General features: G+C 44.5%; 1 protein-coding gene across 12 annotated transcripts in view; it reads left to right on the top strand.

Moving 5' to 3' along the window:
* The window catches only part of RBM47 (RNA binding motif protein 47), a 176,767-nt gene extending 152,203 nt beyond the window's left edge, over positions 1 to 24,564 (top strand). For 11 of the 12 annotated variants that reach the window (XM_043871203.1, XM_043871193.1, XM_043871194.1 and 8 more), the window contains 4 exons: positions 11,540 to 12,699; positions 13,516 to 13,722; positions 16,724 to 16,923; positions 21,794 to 24,564. In XM_043871203.1, coding sequence (XP_043727138.1) covers positions 11,571 to 12,699; positions 13,516 to 13,722; positions 16,724 to 16,923; positions 21,794 to 22,033 — 1,776 coding nt within the window. In that variant the 5' untranslated portion in view covers positions 11,540 to 11,570 and the 3' untranslated portion in view covers positions 22,034 to 24,564. The remainder of the gene's footprint in view (positions 1 to 11,539; positions 12,700 to 13,515; positions 13,723 to 16,723; positions 16,924 to 21,793) is intronic. The other variant, XM_043871205.1, reaches the window with a different exon arrangement.
* Positions 24,565 to 26,417: the final 1,853 nt, after the last annotated feature.

Genomic DNA, 26,417 nt, shown 5'->3' with positions numbered 1-26,417 from the left:
TCACTGTCACATGGCTTCACAGTTTGGGGCTCAAACGCAGGAAATCTGACCAAAGAGAGCAGGCCTTTTGCTAGAAAGGGCCAGACAGTCAATCTTTTAGGTTTTGTGGGCCATACTGTCTCTGCTGCAGCAATTCAACTCCACTGTTATAGCAGAGCAGCAGCTATGGACAACATGTAAACAAACTGAGTCCAATAAGACTCTATAAGAACAGCCACAGGGTTGAATCTGGCCCTCTGCCTGTTTGCAGATTCCCTGCTCTAAAGCCCACATTTAAACTTCATCTCATAGGGACATCTCGAAAAATCAGATAACTTCCTTAAGGTGTCTCATGGCACACAGTAAGTGCTCAACTCGAGAGTTTTTAAACCATACATTACAGAAATTTTGTAAGAGATATTTCTAGTCCATCTCCTTCCCTCCAGGGAATTTATGTCATCTATTGCATTTAACTTGCATTTAAGTCATCTATTCTCTTTTATGCCACTCTTCTTAGCATATGAGGGAAATAACACTTTCCAGCCACTTTCCCAGCAATGCTGGAGATGCTGTGGAATACAGTCCTCCTCTGAAATCGTCCCACTGCGCTAAATGATAGCAGTGAGCAAAGTGTCTGGTTTGTAAACATGCTCAATAAAATTGATTTTGATCTTCATGATTTTAATTAATTCATTCTATTACAACATCATTGGGTATTACATTTGCAGTAATGCAATCAATATATGATAATGTAGTTTTAGGTGTAGGTGGATAAGGTGGATTACCCTTGCAGAATTTCCATCTGTCTCTAAATATAATTAGCCAGATGTGCAGATTTTCAGTCCTCACCCACCTGTTAAAGCTGGATCCTTCTTTGGGTTCTGTTTTGACCCACAGTCCACTGTTGCTTGTAAACTTTACAAAGCTATGATCATACCTTTGGCATTCAATGTTTGTTGAAAGAACACATGTGTGTTCCTGTGTGTGTCCGCACTCAGTCATGTCCAACTTTGCAACCCCATGGTCTGTAACCCACCAGGCTCTTCTGTCCATGAAATTTTCCAGGCAAGACTACTGGAGTGGGTTGCCATTTCCTCCTCCAGGGGGTCTTCCCAAGCCAGAGGTCAAACCAGCATCTCTTCCATCTCCTGCATTGGCAGGCGAATTCTTTATCAACTGCATCACCCGGGAAGTCCTAGGGTTAAATAACCTTACGTGGCTGCCCGTCTTTGCTCATGGTGTTTGCTCTGCCCTCTTTTCTCCCTCCTTCTTCGTCCACCCTTGCTAGGCTGGGAACCCCAAGGACTGTGCAGCATTCACGACTGGATCACCAAGCACCAACACAGCCTGGCGGTCAGCAAGTGTTCAGTCATTTTAGTCAGCAAGTGTTCGCATGAATGAATAAATGAATGACTGAATGAATGCGTGCACAAACATTGTTTGAGCATCTATTTTATCAGACCATTGCCTTCTGACTAAGGGGTACAGAGGTTGATTCTATTATCAGTGAATTGACTTGTTCCAGGGGCAGTGGTTGTTCATAGTGTGTCAAAAAACAAAATTCTGAGTCTTAAGTGAAGCCTTTGACATAATTAGAAACCAGCAGTGACACCAGAAAAAGGTCTAAGTCTTAAAAACCAGCTTGTCAGCAGTTTTCACATGTCCATGAAGCCAAGGGGTCTGAATTTAATAAGGCATTTCTATAGCTTGGCAGATCCTTAGCCTGATTGCAAAAGTGCTGTTTGTGTGACGTAGGCCTGCCAGTTTGCTGGATGGCAAAGTCAGTCTAACAACAGAATCAGTATGATAGGGCTTTATGGTGGTAGTTCTTTGCTTTGAAAAATTAAATTGATAGATTTCCAACCAAATTAATTTGAGTAGTTTTGTATCAAAGAGACATTGCTTTGGACCTTTGAAATCTTTTGCACATGTCTCAGTTTTGATAGCCTTGACAGGAAAAGCCAGGTCAAGACACCAAGCCCATGCTGAGTGTGGAGATATTACTATTTCATTGGTACATGAAACTTACACTGTTTCATGTGTAAATGTTTGGGCTTCCCTGGTGGCTCAGCGGTAAAGAACCCATCTGCAATGCAGGAGCCTTGGGTTCGATCCCCGGGTTGGGAAGATCCCCCAGAGGAGGGCATGGCAACCCACTCCAGTATTCTTGCCTGGAGAATCCATGGACAGAGGAGCCTGGTGGGCTATAGTCCTTAGGGTTGCAAAGAGTCAGACACAACTAAAGCAACTTAGCATGCACACATGTGTAAGTGTATAATCTGTTTATGACTCCAAAGTAGCCTCGATCAGTAATTCTCAACAGGGAGCGGTTTTGCCTCTCAGGAGACGTTTGTGGGTGTCGCATGTAGGGGGTTGGGAATGTAGAGGGCAGAGATCCTGTGAAACATGCCGCAGTCTGCAGGAGACCTCCCCACCCCAAACCAAGAATTATCACACCCACAATGGCAGCAGGGAACCCAGTTCAGAAACTTTGGGTTAAATGACACCCAAGGTTCCTTTGCAGCTCAAATTCTGGATTTTAGGAAATTAAAATTACATACATCAAAGAATTTTCTAAATTGCCAAACACTATATACATTCAAGCTACTATTATGATACAGGCTATCACTGCTTTTCCTTCTCCTCTCCAGGATTTGTGGGCCTGTCAACCTCTCTGTTCTGAGCCAGATGTCTCAAAGGTGTAGGTCAGAAGAGCCAAGATAGGGGGTGAAACTAGAAGTCCCTTCTACTGCTTGTTCACAGCTTGGGAGAACATTAATTCAGGAAGCAGATGTGTCCGAATTTGCAGGTTTCATTTTTTTTTTTTCCAGCATTAACTATCGACCTGTTGAGAAAGAAGTATACGTGTGTAATGCTTATTTAACCAGATGGCATATTCTTTTTAACTTTTTATTTTGTATTGGGGGTATAGCCAATTAACAATGTGACAGATTCAAGTGAACAGCAGAGCATGAAGGGACTCAGCCATACACGTACACCTGTCCACTCTTCCCAAACTCCCCTCCCATCCAGGCTGCCACATAACATCAAGCACAGACAGTTCCACGTGCTATACAGTAGGTCCTTGTTGGTTATCCATTTTAAATACAGCGGTGTGTACATGTCTGAGCCAAACTCCTTAACTATCCCTTCCCCTGCCCCCCGGCAGCCGTAAGTTAGTTCCCTGCTTCTGTGGGTCTCTGTTTTGTTAAGTTCATTTGTATCCATTTTTTTTTTAATATTTAGATTCCGCGTATAAGAGACGTCAAAGGATATTTTTCCTTCTCTGTCTGACTTACTTTACTCAGTAAGACAAGTTCCAGGTCTATTCATGGGGCTGCAGATGGCATTATTTCATTTTTTTTAACAGCTGAGTACAGATAGCAGATTCTTAACAGGTATTTATATGCTGCCAAAACCCTGCAGAAAGTTCCCCCACGCCACCCCTCTGGGGCAGGTGGTTCTACCCCTCTCCTGGTACACAGCCAATGTCCCTGGGAACCCACAGCCAAGTGCCTCATTTCAGGGATATGTTGATAGAAATGCCTGGGAAAAGTGAACCTCTCGGCTTTCACCTGTTTATCAGTCATTCACTGAGTGATGGCTTTACCGTAACAAAATCTGTACCGGCATCAGTGCAGTTGAAGACCCATTATGAATTAACTCTTCTCAGAATTTGCCAGGAGCCGACAGAAGGTATGGCCCAGAGTGCCACTATTCTAGGGCCTCTTTATCCTTCCAGGATTTTCCCTAAATAGAATCACGGGAGGATTTTTGTGTGTCCCAAGGGCCATGCCTTCAAATAGCACAAGGCTGCTGGCCGAGGTCGAAAAGGTTGCTGTGCTTCAGCTTTTTGTTTGGGGCCCCAGGTGATTTCCAAGTATCCTGCCTCCGTTTTCAGCAGAACTGCTTTTACACGTTCAAGCTCTGGGGTAACAGAAATGTCCCTCTGCCTAGAGGCCTGCCCGCCCGTCCTGGGGCCCGGGGGCCTGCCCGCCCGTCCTGGGGCCCGGGGGCCTGCCCTCCCGTCCTCGGGCCCGGGGGCCTGCCCGCCCGTCCTCGGGCCGGGGGCCTGCCCTCCCGTCCTCGGGCCCGGGGGCCTGCCCTCCCGTCCTCGGGCCCGGGGGCCTGCCCTCCCGTCCTCGGGCCCGGGGGCCTGCCCTCCCGTCCTCGGGCCCGGGGGCCTGCCCTCCCGTCCTGGGGCCCGGGGGCCTGCCCGCCCGTCCTCGGGCCGGGGGCCTGCCCTCCCGTCCTCGGGCCCGGGGGCCTGCCCGCCCGTCCTCGGGCCGGGGGCCTGCCCTCCCGTCCTCGGGCCCAGGGGCCTGCCCTCCCGTCCTCGGGCCCGGGGGCCTGCCCTCCCGTCCTCGGGCCGGGGGCCTGCCCAGTGGAGGAGTGTCTGCTCTGCTATTTACTGTAATGGGTGGTGGTAACTTGGCACAGAGCAGTAAGGTAACCACCCAGGGTGAGGCCAAATCTTGGAAACTTTTTGTAGAAGTTGGTCTTCTTCTCCCCCTCATGTGTGATATTAAATATCATTTAATCTTGGAACCAATCCTCTTGAGATGGGTGCTATTACTAGAACCATCTTGGAGATGTAGACATCTCCATATGACATGGCGGGTAAGTGGCACAGTCATGACCTTGAACTCATGTTTCTTCAGCTCCAAAGTCCTTGCTGTCTCCAGTACAGGATGTGTTCTATCTGCACATTGTGTATGCTGAGTCATGCCCAAGAAGTGACTATTAGTAAGACACATTTTATGTTATAAATAAGGGGACATAAAAATAGAACCCTAACTGCAAAGAGAGCCAGAATTACCTCTTGAATAAATTCTAAAACCTTCCACTGGATTAAATTCCAGCTAGTGCTGGAAGACACTGTTCACCACTGAGTATTTTCTTCAAGTTGCAGTGTGTCTATTAGTGAGCAAATAAAGCTCCCCCAAGAATTCCAATTCCAAACTGCATATTTATCACACACACACGGCTCTGAACCAAAGTTAACTGGTAGTCTGCATTACCACGAGTGTAAACTCATGCCTGCTTTTGATCCCAGGTAGACTGGTTGGTAAACATTGGAAATATTTCCTAGTACAGTGTTAGCCCTTGTCCTCTAAAATGTCCCACTTCAGAGAATTCCCTAGTAGTCCAGTGGTTAGGATTCCACGCTTCCACTGCTGGGGGGCCTAGGTTTGATACCCAGTCAGGGAACTAAGATCCCACAAGCCATGCGTCAGGGCCAAAAGAAAAATGTCCCGCTGCAAACTTAAAATCCTACTGAAAGGTATTCTAAACCAGTATTAAGGGAATTCAAATCCTCGATGATTTCTGCCTTAAGCCTGAGTTAACCCCGAGATGTTATTTTAGGCTAACAGGCCCAAACTCAACCTAAAACAAAGACAACAAAAACTCTAGCTAATAGGTCAAATTAATAATAGCTTGATTTGATAGTATATTCTGCTGTTTTACATGCCAAACTGAATAAATGAGCAGTTTTGAATATAATGCCATGTTTGTTTAATGAGAGCAGCCTTCAGTGAAGACTGATGCGTCTTCAGTGTGTGGGAGCATAGCTCTGTGTGGGGAGGTCCTGCTGCCAGGGATCTGGCATCCATGTGGGCCCCGGGACCATCTGAGCCCAATGCAGCAAGTCTCTGCAGGTTCCTTCTGGAAGAGCCTCTTGCAAACTGCTATAGCCAAAGGTTAGGTGAGAAACAGGCTTACACTCGGATGGCTGAGCCACGTCACCAGAGGAGAAGCACACGGCCAGACAACTTACCTGCTATGAACGGAATCTGGGAAGCTCTGATATGCCAGTCTACACCAGAATTCACAGGCTAGGCCTCTCATTCTGACTGGTTTAAGGTTGGCTGGGGTAGCCTCTTGTTTCCCTGTAAACACAAGGAAGATTCTTAACTCAGTCTTAAGACTGGGTAAGATTTTTAAGTTCAGATTTCTTATGCCAACATTTCTTGAGCACTTGGCCTGAGGTTCTGCACAGGGAGCTTTGCATGGATCATTTCAGTTCAATGGTAGGAGTCACTCAGGGCAGCTGGAGTATAGACTTTTAAGACACAGTCAGGGTTCAAGGTAAGCTCCATGAGGACGAGGTCCACTGGTATTTGGCACATAGTAGGTGCTCAATTTGCAGAAGGCAATGGCAACCCACTCCAGTACTCTTGCCTGGAGAATCCCATGGATGGAGGAGCCTGCGTAGGCTGCGGTCCATGGGGTCGCTAAGAGTCGGACACGACTGAGCAGCTTCACTTTCACTTTTCACTTTCATGCATTGGAGAAGGAAATGGCAACCCGCTCCAGTGTTCTTGCCTGGAGAATCCCAGGGACGGGGGAGCCTGGTGGGCTGCTGTCTCTGGGGTCGCACAGAGTCGGACACAACTGAAGCGATTTAGCAGCAGCAGGTGCTCAATTAATATGTGCAGAACGAATGAATTTAAAATCTTAAGAAATTTTGTTCACATGTAAGTGTTAGGAGCTGAGCCAGCATTCTTCAGCAGATGTCTCTTCTTCTGGTCTCATAAATTTGACTGTGTAGTTAAATGGAAGACAGCTTAGAATTGCAGGGGTGGGTGGGGGGGGCAAGCAGTTTGAGAAGACTCTTTAAAACTGGTAAGTAATTGCTCAGCATAGGAAACAGAGGGAAAGTGACTGTAATACCTTAGCAAGAAGAATCTTTATTATTTAGCCTCATTGATGTTCTCTGTGAACAAAGGTTGGCAAACTTCTTCTATACCTGGCCAGAGAATAAATATTTTAGCCTTTATGGCCCATGCAGTCTCTGTCTGAACTAGTCAAATCTGCCACTGAAATGGAAAAAGAGCCATCTTTTAAAAAAAAAGGAAAGGAGGATGACTGTTCCAATAAAACTTTATTTTAAAAAACAAGTGGCAAGCTATATTTGGACCATGATGTAATTTGCCAAGCCCTGGTCTAAAGCATGTTTAGTTGTAATAAGGTTTCTGTTTCATCTCTGAAAGAAGGGTCATATAACTAATGCTATATAGTTCCCCTGCTTTTAAGACATTAAATAAGCCATATATCTTTTACATATCTAAGCCTTTGACCTTAGAAACTCATTAAACAGCATGGTAATTTATTTAACTATGGCATCTTAGACATATAGATAAGAAGAATGCAGTTTGTAGACCATAAGATTTTCTTGAATGTGTTAAACTAATGCAATATACCATTTGTAATGGCCTCTAATGAAATCCTAACTTTACAGAATCTTATTTTTATCCTTTTTGCATCTCTGAGCCTTTTCACTGTGTGTGTTAACCTTTACATAACAAAGAACCGTTTTAACTGTTTTTACACGTACAGTTCAGTGGCATTAAGTATTAACTGATGTGCAACCATCACCACCACCCCTCTCCAGAACTTTCTTATCATCTATCGCTGGAACGTCATAAACCATAGTTCCCCATTCTCCCTCCCCACAGTTCTTGGCAACCACTATTCTGCTATGAATTTGACTCTTTAGGTGCTTCATGACAGTGGAATCATACAATACTTGTCCTTTTGTGCCTGGCTTATTTCACTTAGGGCATCTTCATGGTTCATACATGCTGCAGCACGTGTGAGAATTCCCTTCTTCTTCAAGGCTGAATAACATTCCATTGAGTACACATGCCACATTTCATTTGCCCATTCATGTCTCAGTGGACTTTGGAGTTGTTTCTGCCTTTTGGCTACTGTGAATAATACTGTTATGATCAATGGTGTGCAAATATCTGTTTTGAGTCCCAATTTTCAGTTCTTTTGAGTATATACCCAGTAGTGGAATCGGTGGATCATATGATAACTGTTATGTTCTTGAGGAACCGCTCTACAGTTCCTCACAGTAGCTGCACCATTTTACATTCCCACCAGCAATGGGCAGAGGTTGCAGTTTTTCTACATTCTTGTCAACACTTCATTCTTAGTTTGTATGTTTGGTTGGTTATAATGGCATGCTAGGACTTCCCAAGTGGCTCAGTGGTGAAGAATCTGCAGTGCAGGAAACCCAGGTTCAATACCTGGGTCAGGAACGTCCCTTGGAGGAAGAAATGGAAACCCACTCCAGTATTCTTGCCTGGAGAATCCCATGGACAGAGAAGCCTGGCAGGCTACAGTCAGTGGGGTCACAAAGAGTCAGACATGACTGAGCGCGCATATATATGTGCACACACACACACACACACAATAGCATGCTGATGGATGCAGAGTGGAATCTCACTGCGGTTCTCAGTTGCTTTTATGTATCTCTAGTGTAAAAATAGTTCATTTAAATACCACACTAATTTATATTTCATGCAAATTATATATATATATATATTTTTTTTTCATGGGTATATGCCTTTATTCCTCTCCTAACTCCAAAATTATGAGAGATGGCTTCCAAGGATATGAAAACAGTAAGATGAATAATATACATAGCTAAATTCATGGTACTGGGGATATAGGAGACTAAAAAAATGGAACTATAGCCAAGATCAGATGAACCTGAGAGTGTGCTGTAATGTCTTACACAATAAAAAAACTAAAGTGACAAATTCAATTCTGAACCTCCTAGGAGCCAAAGTAAAAAGAGAAAGGGAGCCAGTAACATGATTCATTTATCCCAGATGATGAAAGCTCAGGGGGAAAAAGGCTCTTCTTGGCTTGCAGGTGCAAGAGAATAAGCTATAACTACTTACTGAAAGCAACAGATTTTCTGGTGAAATTAATAGGGCTGGAATTGAAAATGACTCCCTCAGCCTGGCATTATACAGCTTTTTGTGCGAGTTAAAGAGTAGTTTCAAAGTACAATTATGAAAATATTAAGAAAAAGTCAACTCCACATCTCTCAGAAAAGAGAGAAGGACTGTTCTTTGGACTTTAGTCACTGTTTTATGTAGCTAAACCATGTTAAGATCTTGAATTCCCTCATAGGTGTTTATATATACCTGCCATTTCCTTCCCAGGTCACAGATTATAAATGCACATGTGTTTGTACAAAGAATCTTCTTATCTTCTTAAGAATATATCCTTAGCTTCCTTTTGGAAGGGGGGAAAGATCTTCATGTTCAAATCTGATACTGAGATTTCTGCTTCAACACAAAACTCCAGGAACTGTATTATTTTCAAATTTAAACCAGAAAAAAGGCTTCATAATAATTGGATATGTTGCCAAAACAGCTTTCAAGCAACTGAAGAGCAAAGAAAATTAAAAATAAGAATAGCAGCCATATCAAACAGATGTTTTTAAAGAACTGAGAAAGTGTCAAAATTACTCTAAAATTAAATTGGTCTTAAGTTTTACCCAGAAGTTTGGATGAAGTATAATAACTGACATTTCTTGAGCATTTACAATTTCCCAGGCACAGTTCAAAATGCTTGTATGTATTGACTCACTTTTGTAAACTTAACAAAATTAATACTATTATCATCATTCCCATTTTATAGATAGGGAAACTGAGGCATAAAGGAGCTGAATATCCTTTCAGGTCATACAACTAGGAAGTGTTCAAGCTAGGATTCACACACAGTCATGCACTCTGGTTCCAGTTCAGTTCAGTCGCTCAAGTCGTGTCCAACTCTTTAAGACCCTGTGAACCGGAGCATGCCAGGCCTCCCTGTCCATCACCAACTCCCGGAGTTTACTCAAACTCATCTCCAGTGAGTCAGTGATGCCATCCAACCATCTCATCCTCTGTCGTCCCCTTCTCCTGCCCTCAATCTTTCCCAGCATCACGGTCTTTTCAAATGAGTCAGCTCTTTGCATCAGGTGGCCAAAGTACTGGAGCTTCAGCTTCAACATCAGTCCAGTGGCCACTCACTAACCTATGAAACTGTACTGCTGCTTAATGTTTCAACAGATGAACCAAAGTAGTACTGGTTGGTCAACAGGCAAAAACATACATTCTGTTGTGTCCCTATCATTTTTTTTTCTTTAGATGAGCAAATGTACTTTAATTAACCTTGAAATTTCCCTTAATATCCTTGTGTAGAATTCCCAGTAGTCAATTTTTTAAAATTTAGTTGAATGATGAAACCATATTCCTATTATAAATCATATTTTTACAGTTTTAAGAATGTGGAGGAATGCTTATAAAATGAAGTAAAGCAGCAGATGTAAATTTTTGGAAGCCTAGCTCCACCTCTCCCGTTCCCCCCCAAAGAAACTATCAAAAGAAAGATGGGAAAGTTTATGTGGCTATCACTGGGTAGGAGAATTAGGAATAACTTCTTTTCCTACTTTTCTTAATTTCCATAAAATTTACTTGAATACTTTCATAGTCCAAAAAAATGAAATAAACTTCATTAAAAAAAGCTAATCAGAGCTATTCTTTACAAAGGCACAGTAAGAAGCACCTAGTGATAATCTCACTGTATAATTTTAAATCATTTCTAAGGGCCCTGATCTGAAGGAGTGAAGGTGGCATGGTTTAGACTTGCACTTACGTGGCTATTTAATTTTAGAAAAAAATGAAAAACTCTGCAATTATCCCATTTCAAGTATTCAGTAGCCACAAGTGGCTACTGACAGCTTTTCCATCATCACAGAAAGTTCTATTGCCCAGCACTGGTTTAGAAGAAAGAACACAAGATGGCTTGAAATCAAGTCCTGATAGGAGCTGATACCTACTTTGTGAAATGAGTAATTTATTCAACCTCTCTGAGTGTATTTCCCCATAGACAAATTGGGACTAATGATACTATCACTTACCATGAAAGGAGATTAAGATCAAATAAGATAATGCATGTGACAGTTCTCTGAAGACTATCCTGTAGTTTACCAGATAGTTGTTATTTCAAAAATCCCCAGCCTGAACCTCATCTAGCTCTGTGCACTGATTCCAAATCCGTGAATGGTTCATATCAGGAATTTTGCTGACAGGGAGTGACACCTTAAAAAGTCAGACTTACCAGCTCTTCGCACAGTTCCTCACCCAAGTCCTTCGTTATTGTGGATGTTCCATTTCTTCCCTGTAAAAAGCTTCAGCACACAGTTCTGTATCTTCCATAATAACACCTCCTCAGTTTTTTCCTTAACAATGTAAATACACTGCCCTCTTTCCATTCCTAAATGAAAAAGCCTCTTTAAAAAGAAAGCAGGCTTTGTCTGCCAAAGAAATAAAGGGGGTAAAATGCTATAACTAAAAGGAAATCAATCTGAGTTGACAGTGCAGGAATTAAGCAAAAGATCTTGCCAACTGCCTCAAGAACATGAGATTTGCACCCACAATGACAGCAGGTTCTCTATGCTTCAAAGCTGTTGGGGGTACTGATTAGGCGGAAGTACCTGCTCCTTCTGATTTTTTTTTTCCTGAGTCACTTCTGGTTTTTCCTGCAAAACAACTTGCCTAATTTAGACTATTTTAGAGCTGCCGCTCATCCAGAGAAGTCCCCATCTTCTTTCTCATTTAACCACCCGATAGTTAAGCGTGAGTCTTGGATGGCTTTAAGGAAAAAAAAGAGAAGAAAAAGAGAAAAAGAAGAAAGAAAAAAAACTGTAGTCAAGTTGTAGCTCAACTTGGTGTAGATTCTAGGCTCACCATCTCCCTCCTGCCGTCCCCAGGTCCCCACCGGCCGTGGATGCCTTTGACATTATGACCGCAGAGGATTCCACCGCAGCCATGAGCAGCGACTCCGCCGCCGGGTCCTCTGCCAAGGTGCCCGAGGGCGTGGCGGGCGCGCCCAACGAGGCGGCGCTGCTGGCGCTGCTGGCGCGCACGGGCTACAGCATGGTGCAGGAGAACGGGCAGCGCAAGTACGGCGGCCCGCCGCCCGGCTGGGAGGGCCCGCACCCGCAGCGCGGCTGCGAGGTCTTCGTGGGCAAGATCCCCCGCGACGTCTACGAGGACGAGCTGGTGCCGGTGTTCGAGGCGGTGGGCCGCATCTACGAGCTGCGCCTCATGATGGACTTCGACGGCAAGAACCGCGGCTACGCCTTCGTCATGTACTGCCACAAGAACGAGGCCAAGCGCGCCGTGCGCGAGCTCAACAACTACGAGATCCGCCCCGGGCGCCTGCTGGGCGTGTGCTGCAGCGTCGACAACTGCCGCCTCTTCATCGGGGGCATCCCCAAGATGAAGAAGCGCGAGGAGATCCTGGAGGAGATCGCCAAGGTCACGGAGGGCGTGCTCGACGTGATCGTCTACGCCAGCGCGGCCGACAAGATGAAGAACCGCGGCTTCGCCTTCGTGGAGTACGAGAGCCACCGCGCCGCCGCCATGGCGCGCCGCAAGCTCATGCCCGGCCGCATCCAGCTGTGGGGCCACCAGATCGCCGTGGACTGGGCCGAGCCCGAGATCGACGTGGACGAGGACGTGATGGAGACCGTGAAGATCCTCTACGTGCGCAACCTCATGATCGAGACCACCGAGGACACCATCAAGAAGAGCTTCGGCCAGTTCAACCCGGGCTGCGTGGAGCGCGTCAAGAAGATCCGCGACTACGCCTTCGTGCACTTCGCCAGCCGCGAGGACGCCGTGCACGCCATGAACAACCTCAACGGCACCGAGCTGGAGGGCTCGTGCCTGGAGGTGACGCTGGCCAAGCCCGTGGACAAGGAGCAGTACTCCCGCTACCAGAAGGCGGCCAAGGGCGGCGGCGCCGCCGAGGCCGCCGTGGTGCAGCCGCCCAGCTACGTGTATTCCTGCGACCCCTACACGCTCGCCTACTACGGCTACCCCTACAACGCGCTCATCGGGCCCAACAGGGACTACTTCGTGAAAGGTTAGTGGGGGTCTCCTCGCCTGCGTGGGCGGATGGGGGAGACGCGTCTGCCGGGTGGATGCCGCTGGGGACGGTGGTGGCTGTCGTTTGCTGGGCTGGTGGACGGCGATCCCCTCCTAACCCACCCTCCTTGCGGTGTCGGTTCCACATACGGCATTCACTTCTGCCGCATCGAGGAAAATGTAGATGGTTCATACATACAGCGTGAGGTAACGTGTCCCATCACGCACAGCATGCGAGCTTTTCTTGCCTTCTGCCCTTCCAGGGCCTCTATCCAACGTGGGGCTAGACGGCAAGTCTCTGGGTTCTTAGGTTAAAACCTTTAGGGGGCACAGTATTGTTGGGTTTGTGTTGTTTTGTTGTTTTTAATCACTGACTCGCCTGTCCTGAAAGCAGGCATTACAATGGAAAGCAAAATACTTGGGTTCTGGGTCCTGCCCTCTGATTAACTGGCTCTGTGACTTTAGTCAGCCCCTTTAAGCTCCGGAAGCTTGTTTTCTCACGCCTAAAATGAGGAAGATGAACTAGCAGTTCCCCTTCTACATCTAGTTTTGTGACCGTCTTCGAAATTTTTTATTTATTGGGGTGGCAGTTACAATCCTAGGAACTCACCCTTCAAGTTCATCTTGTGTACTAAGCAGACATCTTAGGATGCATCTAGGCTGGAGCGAGAAAGTCTGAAGCATCTTCCGAGCTCTCTAAAGAGCAGAGCTTAGAGCCAGGACAGATACCAGAGTGCCAAGAACCCTGGGTTTAGATCCACCTCCCGTACTGTCGCTGTTGGTAGCTCATCATTTTTTGTGTTGTTATTATAAGCAGGCAGCATAAGAGGCCGGGGTCGAGGTGCAGCTGGCAACAGGGCCCCAGGCCCCAGGGGTTCCTACCTTGGGGGATATTCTGCTGGCCGTGGTATATATAGCCGATATCATGAAGGAAAAGGAAAACAGCAAGAAAAAGGATATGAACTTGTACCGAATTTGGAAATCTCTGCCGTCAATCCAGTTGCCATTAAGCCTGGTACAGGTCAGTATCAACCAGAGTGAGAATGCGTTTATTCAACCTGAACCCCAACTCTTCTCTCTTTGAGGTGACTCCCTCGGCACTTTCATCTGCACATGGGTTCCTCTTCTCAAAGGCAGCCGGAGATTAGGCAAGGATTCTGGCCTCGTGGGCCTTCTTATCTAGAACTTGGGGGATGGTCTAATTTTGACCATGTTCAAGTCAAACTTTCTTAATAGTGGGTTTCTCAAATGGATGTCACCAGTTGTTAGACTTTTTCTCAATTAGGCAGATTCTCAGTTAGGGAGGTTGGGGCGAGGGGTGCAAGGGTAGAAAAATACGAGGCTCTACTGTACCTTCTGCCAGCTAAAAGCTTTCTATTCCTTACTCAAGCCTATTTCAACCCCAGTCAATCAGAAGCCAGAAGGTGCAACTCTGCCAGTTCTGAGAGTTGTTGGGAAATTCCCCTTCAGGAGCAAATAACGCCGCTGTCCCTTGTCGTGGTCTTCACCAACCAGAACGCCTGGGAGTGAGGCCGCAGAGAAACTTCCTGCAGCTAATTCCCAGCTCTCATTTCCGCCTCTTGCTGGATCAGTAGATGGAGGGTAGGGGCACTCAAGCAATTGAAGCCAAGGACCTTGAACTTTGCTTCCACCCTCCAGGCCCCACAAACCAGTTTTCCAACCTTGTTAAGGCTCGTTGGTCGTCTAATATGAGACAGGTCTTCTTTCTGATCCTCAGCTGTAAGGAGCTTTATTTAACTGCGCAGTGTGAGCGGGGCACAAACTCCCTCTGTGCACACACCACACAAGCACCCAGACACATGGGAGATTGCATCATGATGCTCCTCCAGACCCCCCAGCCTCCTGGAGGGTAGATGAAGAGCTCTTTGAGAGCATCCTCACTTCGAAGCTCAGCTCCTCTGACTTCGTGTTGGCCGAGGACTGCACTCCTTCCCCTGGCTGAAACAGTTTCAAGGGAGCTGTGTATAAGGGGTATAGGCTGGCATTGGCCACATAGGGGCTTACAAGGCATTTTCTCAGTAGAGCTTCCTTTTGAAGTAATCCAGTGATTTTTTTTTTTTTTCCTAAATGCCTGTGAAAAAATTTCTGCCACTTTTGCAGTTAAGTGACTCCTTAGACTGGATTTCCTTGCAAATGTCATTGATGCTTCAAGCGATATAAAACTGATCCTGTTTCTCTCTAATTCCATAAAGCAGAACCTGGATACAGGAGTTGTCACTTCTACTTGTTGGGAAAGGTACTCCCGTTGGCAGTAGTTTAAGATTTAACTAGAGAAAAGAAAAGTCGCTCAGTCATGTCCGACTTTGCAAACCCATGGACTGTCCATGGAATTCTCCAGGCCAGAATACTGGAGTGGGTAACCTTTCCCTTCCCCAGGGAATCTTCCCAACCCAGGTCTCCCGCATTGCAGGCAAATTCTTTATCAGCTGAGCCACCAGGGAAGCCCAGAGAAAAGAACTCAAAGATCTTTAAGCATGTAATTGTGTTCTGAGGCATGGGGTAGAAATTCCTGTGGCTGGTAGCCAGAACAATCTGGAGTTGCTTAGTACAACTCAGATGTAGCTCCAACTTACAGCCCTTTCTAGGCCCTGTCCCCTTGACCTCTATTTCTGATTCATTCAGAAAACTAGAACTCTGTATTTTAGGAGGAACAGCAGGCAATAGTGAAGTATCTAGGCACAAGATCGTATAGATAGAAAGGCAGGTAAAAGATCTGGTTTAGATTTTCGATATATTTTATTGAATGACTGTACCATTGTTTGGCCTACAGTCATTTCTCTTTGGGCTTCCCCAGTGGCTCTTTGGTAAAGAATCTACCTGCAAAGCAGGAAGCATGGCTTTGATCCCTGAGTCGGGAAGATCCCCTGGAGGAGGGCAACCCACTCTAGTAGTCTTGCCTGGAGAATCTCATGGACGGAGAAGCTAGCTGGGTTACAGTCCATAGAGTCACAAAGAGTTAGACACAAAGAAGCAACTGAGAACACAGCACGCAAGCATTTCTCTTTACCTGATATCAAATCGGCTTTTATTAGAAGACGTCACCTACAGTTGGAGAATAAAAACAAGTGAAAGTATACTTTGTTGTATGCATTTCAATGTTCTTACCATCCTCAAAACATACAGCACACATTCACACAAACTCCCCCAAGTCAGGGCTAATTTTTTTTTTTTTGTCTTTTTACCTCTCCTTATCATACGTTGGAGAAGGGCATGGCAAGCCACTCCAGTATTCTTGCCTGGAGAATCCCATGGACAGAGGAGCCTGGCGGGCTGAACAGTCCATAGGGTCGCAGAGAGTCAGACATGACTGAAGCAATTTAGCAGCAGCGGCAGCATCATACACTGACATTCGAAAACTGTGATCTGTCTGATCCTCTGGTTGAAATGAGTCCTTTGGACTTTATTCACAGAAACATGTCTTTGCATTGGCAGGTCGGGGAGGATGTACACTGACCTCTGAGTTCTCAGAATGAAACTCTCAACAGCACCTGCTCTTTAAAACGTGGTGAAAGTGAAAAAGGGCAGTGGGGCTGGTACTGAGTAAGATAGGTGATAAGGAGCTGGCAGGCTCTTTTCACACTCTTGGGCCTCAAGCCTCTGCTCTCACTTCTTATTCTGAGCCTGTTTTCTCAAAATTGCAAGGCCCTTCTTGCTCTGTAGGACCTCAAGCATGCGAGTCTAAATGCTATTCTGTTCTAAATTCTGTTGGCAGCAGTAGAAAATGTGGGCGCAGAAAGTTAACTGTAGGCTTGCCTGTCCTGAGGATCCATGGGGAGATCCCACGCATTGCCCACATGGTTCCTTTTGAAAGTCCAGCAGGATACGGGCTACCTCCACCTCCCCCCTCTTCCTCTTGGATAGCACCTGTAGTGAGGGAGCATTCGTTTGCAGGCAGAGCCCCTGGCTGCTACACTTGTTTGGGAAAATGTTGAGAAAGCGATGGCGCTTCCCTCAGCAGCTGGACATGACTGAGCTCTGCTTCCCTTTTCCTTCTCATGCAGTGGCCATCCCTGCCATCGGTGCCCAGTATTCCATGTTTCAGGCAGCTCCGGCCCCTAAAATGATTGAAGATGGGAAGATCCACACCATGGAGCACATGATCAGCCCCATCGCCGTGCAGCCCGACCCAGCCAGCGCTGCTGCGGCCGCCGCAGCCGCCGCGGCCGTCATCCCCGCCGTGTCCACCCCACCGCCTTTCCAGGTAAGCGCCTTGCTGCGGTGCTGGTGTGAGGTCTCAGGTATCACGGACTCGCTTAATACTCCACAGGAGCGCTGACGCTGTGCCTGGCCTTCTGCTGGAACTGTGGGTCTGAGTGATAGAAATATTTTTGTAAGATAAATCATGACAGGACGGGAAAATGTTAGCCAATCCAAAAATCTATCTAAAATCTATCTATCTAAAAAAAATCTATCTATCTAAAAAAATGTATTGACACTTTGCCTGGCCTTCTGCTGGAACTGTGGGTCTGAGTGATAGAAATATTTTTGTAAGATAAATCATGACAGGACGGGAAAATGTTAGCTAATGATTGTACTATCCCAAAATCGCCACTGTATTAAAGATAGGAAGCAATATGCAAAAATGACATATGTAATTTCTCACAGTGACGTTATACATCCTATTTTTTTTTTTTAATGACACAGGATAATTTTTAACTCATGTACTTATCGTTACAGAGGAGACACACGGAGTCCCAGGGGATAGTTCATGCCAGATTGTAGTTTTTGCATTCCAGATTATAGTTCAGTAAAGGTTTTTTAAAGTTCTGCCCCTCTTCCTCCCCTCCATCTCTCTCTCTCTTGAGTATATCCGTACGTATATATGTATGCATATATATATATATATGTATGTATGTGAGTACCTGTAGAGAGACAGAAATGTCTATAGAGATAAAGATTTATGAAACTTTACAAAATCTGCCTTTAATCCTCTCTCCCAACCATTTCCAACTATTCCCATTTCTCCTCCCAATCCAGTTTGACCGTTCCATCCTTCTTCCCCACCTTTGCTCATAGTGTTCTCCTCTATCTGGTTTTTTTCTCTAGAACCTTTTCCATCTATCGCACCTTGGAAACCATCTGTCCTGTACTTCTCAGTATTGGCTACTGAACTACCAGTCAAGTTCTATGTTCTGTCTCCCCAGTTAAAGTACTTCCAGACCAAGAGCCACATCTTATATATATTTCTTTGTTTCTGCAATATGTAGCACACAGGGAATACCTATACAATATATCATTCTCCTAGACAGAAAAATAATCTTGTTGAAGCTATCTTTTGTGAAGCAGTGAGTATCAAACACCTCATCAATCCATAAGCATAAAAACTCAGGGCAGGGATGTCTTGTATCTAACTGGATAAGAATTATCCAGGAGACAATGTTTATAAAGCAGAGATTCTTGGATTCAAACCCCAGAAGATTCCAATTCAGCAGAGCTGGGCTTGGGTTCTAGAATCCATATTTTGTCCCACCTCCTCAGTAATGCTGAAACAGCTAGGCTTGTGAACCCCGGCAGTAGTCTTGGGTTGGAAATGACTCACGAAGTAGTTATTACTGTGTCCTGACTATAAATACATACATTAACCTACAAGCATTACCTAGTGGAATCCTGCTAATTCTAACTCCTCTTTATTAGGAAACCCGTGAACTTTGGTCTTTGCTGCATGGTCACCGTTGTGGTTCGGCCCAGATTTCAGGCTTCATGATCATATCCTGGATTGCAGACTGTTTCTGTCTTATTTCAGTCTGCACTGGATGCTGCCGTCGGGGTCTTGTGGTTTGGGATTTGTTCAGTGTGCTGTCATCATCAGTAGATTCCTATGGCCGTTGTTCCCTCCTCCAGTATATTCTGCAGAATGCCTGGAGCTACTTCCTCCGTAACGTGGGAATGGCTGCCTTGAGTGTGTGGCCCCACTGCTCTCCCTCAAAGCTGAGTACTGTCTGTCCTGCCTTCAGCTCTTTGACCTGGGTTCTCGGAGACGTTCTGTCCTCTGCCTCCTCTGTGTTCTCTGCCAAATTGGAGCAGAGGAAGGAGCATTTTAAGCTCCATGGATTGGTAAAAAGAACACTTTTCAGGGTGAAGCCACACATCGGTTCCCAGTGACCTTCCTGGGGAACACCTTCGATCTTCCTCCTCTGTTTTGCAGGAGCTCAGAGATGTTCCTTTGTAACCATTTAAATCCAAAATTTCATGTAGCCTTCAGAGGCAATTTAAAAAAAAAAAGCTTGCATGTGTAGATAATCCTTTTTTCACTTTTATTTCTCAAAGTGTCTCAATCGTCACAGCAAGTCAGTGGTATCAGTAGAGCAAGAACCATCCCTTTTTTGAGAGGAGGGGAAGTTGAGGGCTTTTTCTCTCCTCCTCCCCAGCTCCCCACACTCAACTCAACCTCATCACACTCCCCTGGGCTCAGGTGTTGGGCTCGCACTGCTGTACATGGAGTGGTTTCTCTCAGATCTCACCTTCCTGGTGATCCTTTCCTTTGTGCATTTGTCACTAAAGAGATGTCCACAGATTTGGAGAAGGCAGCTTGTGTCCTGCTGTGAACCACAGCCTTCCCAGTTCCAAAGTTTCTCTCCTTGGCTGTAAAGTGTTACTAACATTCATTGTGGCTGCATTGTAGCAGGCAGGATAATGCAAGGCTAAATGCACAGGTGCCAGGCTCACACATCCCATTGCTTAGAAGCTATGTCACCGTGCGCAAGTCATTTAAAACATCGAAGCTTCTCCATATAATCCACCAGCTTCATTGGTGGTTGTGATGATGTCTCAATAGTGTCATTTAAATAAGGCACTTAGAATAGTGCCCAGCAGACTGTAATCTCTGTTACTGCTATCATTTGGATATTATTTGTAATTATTATTTGGATTACAGTTGAAAAAAAATGACTCTTCAATTCTGAAGTTGCTTTGAACATAATTTTGTGACTCTAATTTGCAGATTTTTTGTAAAGGAATGATAAGTAATTCCTTTATAAGACCCAGGAAGAAATAATTTTTTAAAATCTAATTCTCCCTTTTACATATCCTGAACTATTTGTGCCACAGGGCATTCTATGAAACATAAGTTACACAAGATGTTTGGTTACATAAATGTATTATGTTTTGTTTTACCAAAAATCTTTTCCCTAAAGCGGTCCACAGAGTGGACTCCATATAGCAAACACTTTGGAAAATACTGAACCACAGTCTTCCTCGTCTACCCCTGTTCTGAAAATGTAGTATGTTCCACTCTCAAGTGGAGGGAAGGAAGCATCCTGGACTTTCAGAAGCATGGCATCTACAGTAAGGCAGCTTCAGATAGCTCCTCCTTCCCCACTTCCTGCTCATGTGGAAATCCCACCTTATCCAAGTGAAAGTGTTAGTCGCTCAGACGTGTCCGACTCTTTGCGACCCCGTGGACTGTAGCCCACAAGGCTCCTCTGTCCACAGAACTCTCCAGGCAAGAACACTGGATTGCGTAGCCATTCCATTCTCCAAGGGATCTGACTGACCCAGGGACAGAACCCAGGTCTCTGGCATTGCGGGCAGATTCTTTACCATCTGAGCCACCGGGGAAGCCCCACTTATCCTTCAAAACCCAGCTCAGATTTTTCCACTTCAGAGACGCTTCCTCTTGCTCCTCAAGGTAGTTGGCTTCTTCTCTAAGCTTCCACAGCAACTGTATATTTAGTGGTGTCGTATCTTAAGTCAGCGATAGTTGAAGCAAACGCCTTTGTTGAAGATCTGGTATGATCACAATCTTTTTAGGTCACAGCTTATGACACTGGCCCTTGGGAGAGCTGTGTATTTTGTTCCATAAAGTCATAGACTGTGCTCCTCTCCATTGTTGATACATCATGTTCCTTCATTTAGGTATGAGTTGAGGCAGGTGGCATGTATTTTAGGAAAAATACTTATTCATAATTACAGTGAGATCAACTGAGTAAAGAGTAGACCTCAACTCCCATCTCTAGCTCGCTCTGGTGCATAGGTTGATTAAGTAGAATGGTGGGCAGAAGATTCCAGAGTATTTGAACTTTCCGTGAACATGCCCGTTCTGTCATGGTCACCAGTTGGCTTTGAATGTGCCTTGAGGACGCAGCTCCACTTCAGTGGCTCCTGTCTCTGTCCCTTATGATTATTGCTTGTCTGTCCTTGTCTGTCTGTCTGCCCTGAGAATGGAAACTTTTGTTTCTTTGTCATTGCCTCACCCCTGGAGGCTGAATGAATGAATGGGGTTGTTGAATGAATGGATAGGTTGTTGTTGTTCAGTCACTCAGTAATGTCCAACTGTTTGCAACCCCATGGGCTGCAGCACACCAGGCTTCCCTATCCTTTACCATCTCCCTGAATGTGCTAAAACTCATATCCATTGAGTCAGTGATGCCATCCAACCATCTCATCCTCTGTCGCCCCCTTCTCCTCCTGCCCTCAATCTTTCCCAGCGTCAGGGTCTTTTCCAGTGAGTTGGCTCCTCTCATCACGTGGCCATAAGTATTGGAGCTTCAGCTTCAGCATCAGTCCCTCCAGCGAATATTCAAGGCTGATTTCCTTTAGGATTGGCTGGTTTGATCTCCTTGTTATCCAAGGGACTCTAAAGAGTCTTCTCCAACACCACAGTTCAAAAGCATCAATTCTTCAGTGCTCAGCCTTCTTTATAGTCGGGCTCTCACATCCATACGTGACTACTGGAAAAACCACAGCTGTGACTATACAGACCTCTTTGGCAAAGTGATGGCTCTGCTTTTTAATATGCTATTTAGGTTTGTCATAGCTTTTCTTCCAAGGAGCAAGCCTCTTTTAACATCTTGGCTTCAGTCACCGTCTGTGGTGATTTTGGAGCCCAAGAAGATAAAGTCTGTCACTGTTTCCACTGTTTCCCCATCTGTTTGCCATGAGGTGATGGGACCGGGTGCCGTGATCTTAGTTTTCTGAATGTTGAGTTTTAAGCCAGCTTTTTCACTCTCCTCTTTCACCTTCATCAAGAGGTTCTTCAGTTCCTCCTCGCTTTCTGCCATTAGGGTGGGGTCCTCCGCCTGTCTGGTTAGATACCTACAGGTGATGAATAAGGATGCTTTCTCTCCCCTCAGGGTCGCCCAATAACTCCAGTGTACACGGTGGCTCCGAATGTTCCGAGAATCCCCGCTGCCGGGATCTACGGAGCCAGCTACGTGCCGTTTGCTGCTCCCGCCACGGCCACGATCGCCACACTACAGAAGAACGCAGCTGCCGCCGCCGCCGTGTACGGCGGGTACGCGGGCTACATACCTCAGGCCTTCCCCGCCGCAGCCATCCAGGTACCCATCCACGACGTGTACCAGACCTACTGAGGCCTGCTGCCGCCGCTGAAGGAACGCTTTACTATTTATGAAGAAGGAGCGTGCTGGGCTAGCACACACGAAACCCGAACGCGAAGAATGTTATCAGATACCATACTGGAATATTTTATATTACATGAAGTTTTCACTAGTTTTTTAAGACTGTTTTCAATTTAGCAGACCTGTGTTCATACATTTCTAAGAGACTTGCAATGGTTTGTGCCTTAAACACCATCTCTTAAAAATTTGTACGCGGTAGTACATTTGTATAGAGGTTTTTGTTTTTGTATTTTTAAGGATATATTTTCAGTTATGAAGGTTATTTTCTTAACTTCTGCACTCCAGAGAGTTCTATTTTGTAGTACCTTCAATAATATATCAAGTATATATTAAAAAAAAGCACACTTGAGCAGCTAGGGAACTATTTTGAAAAATATATTCAATATTTAAAGATACAAACAATAGTGCTTTAAAAATACTACAGAAAACATTATTTTAAAAGTTATACTGGAAAGTGCAATTATAAAATGAGTGAAACCTCTATTTCTGCTGGAATTAAGGGTTGACGGGTGTTAACCACATGTTACTCATGATGGTTCTGTTCTTTAAACGCTCGACCTCTCCTTAAGCCAATATTGAAAAGACTTGTCACACTTCTGAGTCTGAACACTGGAAGGCGCAGTCACCTGCTGCCATCGTCCTGGGCCCCTTCTCATTGTCCATGTGCCTTTGCTCTTAGATATGTCCCCTCCCCCACCCCACCGCTACCCTCCACTCACGCCCCCCCGCCCCCACCCCCACCTTCATATTTGGCAAGTCAAGGACAAATTAATTACTCTGACAAGAGAACATTGATGGCTTTTATACTTCTTTTTGTTAGGGTTTTTTGTTTTGTATGGGTTTTTGTTTTGGGGGGGTTGTGGTTTGGTTGGGGAGCTATTTTCAATAGCAGAGTATGTGTAAGCACAAGATTTTAATAGTTTGCATAAGGCATCTTTGCAGAGCTATTTAATTGTCCAATATGAAACCTTCACTCCTTTCTTAATGCTTTTATTATATATTTGTTTTGAAGTCTAAGTTTGTAGAGACAGAGAATGTTATTATAGACAAGACCCCAAAGGCTCTTGTTAGCAGACGGTTATGCTTCTAGTTGCCTTATCATGTTTCATGCACAATGTCTGGTTGTCAGGGGTGTTGGAAATATTATGTCTTTTGAACAGGGCCTCCCTCCGTTGTTGCCATGCATGTGGCAAGTGAACTGAATTGGGGCGTGCACAGCCAGGAGGAGGAGGAGAGACCTGTAGGAGTAAAAGTTTGTAAATATCTCCTAATGCTCATTTTTAGTTGTTTTATGTTGCAGAATTTCACGGTATATAGTTGAATGCAAAATGGAACCATTTTATTTCAATGTTATTAAACAGTTCTGTTTTATTAGGAAGTAAATGTATTGTTGCAGTGTTTTGTGCCTGTTTAAAGGCTTTTGTTTAGCAGAGTGAATGTAAAATACAGTAAAATGTTAAGATTGTCATCTACTTTATGAAATACATCAACTTGGAATTTTTTTTTTTTTAAGGTTCTAACAAGGAAGTGAGGTGTGCAATAGATGGCAAGGACATAGTTGTGTTTTTACATCATATTAGAGATTCCATCAAATGTTTCCACTCACTGAATTTTGCTGATGGCTGAATTCTTATTGTGGATTAATAATAGGATCATGCCCTTAGCAGATGTTTTAGTTCTGTTTTACATTTTAAATTAAGAGATTTCCAGATGCTCTCTTTTCCCTCATCTTAGGGTGGGATGGATTTTTTATATATAAGCAATATTTATTTAACTATTCTATAAGATTATTGAGTGCCTGCAAAGGCCTTTAAACATTCCTAGCCTTCCTTTCCATCATTGTTAAATGACAGAAAGTAATTGTGCAATGTTTCTGATGATGTACCCAGCGAGCTGCATCCAAACTTAAATCCGTTGTAATGAGTAATCCAACAAAATGCAGTTTGCATTCAGTTCCCATCCCTTGACTTTGTATGAAAGAAGTGCTCTCTTACTGTCCTTCCAGTGAGGGGTTAATTAGCACAGAGGTTCACTGGATGAGACTGATCCAGAGGTCTTACTGTATTTTACATGTGCCTGTAAATTATTTGCAAAAAAGGAAAAAATGGTGTCTTAACATGGCAACTACCAAACTACCTTAAAAATAAATGTTGGTGACATAGCCAGTTAAGTATCAGTGAGCCTCCTACCTACCTATGGTCTGCCTGTTCCTCTTGTTTTAAAACCATTTCACGTATGTACACTACTGAGGTAAGTTTGTAACTTGAAATGTGAACTTTTTTTTAGGGTTAAGAACAAACTATAAAAATGTTTAAAAAAAAAAAGCTTTCGAGTTCTCTGTTTTCAAACATGCTGGCAGTTTAGTTGTTATCTTTAGTCGCTTTGTATTTGAAAAGCTTTTAAGTTTATTTAGATCTTGCTTCATTTACAATACATTCTTAGGATGTATGCAGTAAATAAAACTTTCTTTAAAGCAGTTTCAATACCTTATTTTAAACTGTGTTTTCTTTATACACTTTTTTTTTCCTAACAAAATTAGAAAAAACCTTTATAGCATAGAAGGAATTGACCAATCGTATCTTTGATTTGGAATTATTAATGAAGATGAGGTACATAGTAAAAATTGTGAATTATCAGTGTTCTCAGCCTTGGGTCCAGGTGGTAGAAAGTTGAGCACTCAACTACTACTTAGCATCTGGATTAGAGTAGGATGTGGCAAAGCCTATCACTGTTCTCAGTGCTGAAGTTTGTTTATGAGCTTTACACTTACGAGCTTTACACTTAGATATCTACATGGACTCAGTTGACGTGACATTGAGTTGTTCGATGGTCTCGTGAAAGTACTGGTGTGACCTGTATGTTGGTCACCACATTGGAAACCAAAGTCTTGTGTTTCACCTTTTTTTACAGCACGCAGCAAGATTAGCAAGACACTGCCTTTTTCTCTGTAGATCATTACTAACTTCAGGTGGGCTCCATCAGCAAAGCCAATTCAAGGGAATTCAAGGGAAAGTGGTAGCTTGTCAGTGGAATTACCTCTAAAAACTGCTCCACGCAGCTTTGCCATTGATTAAGAATTTTACCTAGTTAGTCTTGAGTAGCCTGGGTTATGGGCATTCCCAACCCACAGTTCTTGGAATTCTAACTTCCTGCTTCCTCTTAAAAGGATAAAGTCTTTTTCACAGACAGGAAAGGCCAGGGAACTTCCCAAAGTGAGAGATCAACGCGATTTGCCGATACCATCTAGTTTTAGGAGATGAGCACAGATGCCCTTTAAGTTGCAGAATCAATTGGATTGCTCTTGTCAGAAAATGAATTAAAAGAATTAATCTTACAGAATATTTCTTACACCTCTACTAAATGCCCCACTTTGTTCTAGGTGCTGTGGTGAGTACAGCATGAACAAAACCAACAAAACTTTGTACACGTAGAGCTTACATTAAAGAGGGAGAACACAGACCCAGTAAGCAGGTAAACAGTGTGTTGGGTGGGGAGAAATGCTATGATTGTGTGATTCATTAGACTCTACGGCTGTTTGGTTTCCATTGCCTCGGGACCTCCCAAGCACTTAGTGAAGTAGGCAGAACAGATATGTGACTGGCCAGGGTCCCACAGCTGGTAGGAACCAGGGAAGAAATTCAGACTCCCAAGTCTCAGCACACTGACCCTGGAAATAGATTTAGTAGGACCAACAGCCTGCTTCACAGCCTACAGAAAGAAAAGCTTTTCTCCAAAAGTAGTTTGCGTTGGCTTTGACTGTGTTTTCACATGCAGCCTCTTTCCTCGGGGATAGGAACTGAAGGTAGGATGGCGGAAATGCCTACGTTCAGCTCAGAAGATGTAGCACTAGGTGAGCTGCTAAAATTGTCTGGTAGGTGGAAGGAATTCGACTTGGGATGCTGTGTCGAGGATTATGGACGGGACTAAAAACCTACTGTAGGCAGTCAACTATGCCCTTCTGATTCTTCACTAGACTAGATCCCCAATGTTCAAATTCCAAAAATATCTGTCAAGACAACATGCATAGGCACTTATTTAGGTGGAAGGAAAAACAGCTAGAACACAGAAGTTCTAATTTTTCTTTCCTAATGAAGGATAATTCTGTGAACAGTCCCAGCATTTTACTGGGTGCTGTGACATGGCATGCCCCATGCTGAGTGTATTTTGTCAACTATAATTGACCTTACTGGCTTACCAAACCCTGTTTTAAGGGCATTATGGTACTTGACTATTTTAAAGAGATGTATATAGTATATTATATGTTATCTTTATTATAAAGTGTTCTGGGGAGAGTTGAGTTTAAAAAAACAAACAAACATGAAATGTGACATTTCAG

The sequence above is a fragment of the Cervus elaphus genome, chromosome 17, assembly GCF_910594005.1.
Source record: "Cervus elaphus chromosome 17, mCerEla1.1, whole genome shotgun sequence".
Taxonomy (NCBI): domain Eukaryota; kingdom Metazoa; phylum Chordata; class Mammalia; order Artiodactyla; family Cervidae; genus Cervus; species Cervus elaphus.
Note: the sequence above shows the minus strand (reverse complement) of the source record. Positions and strands in the feature narration are given on the sequence as shown.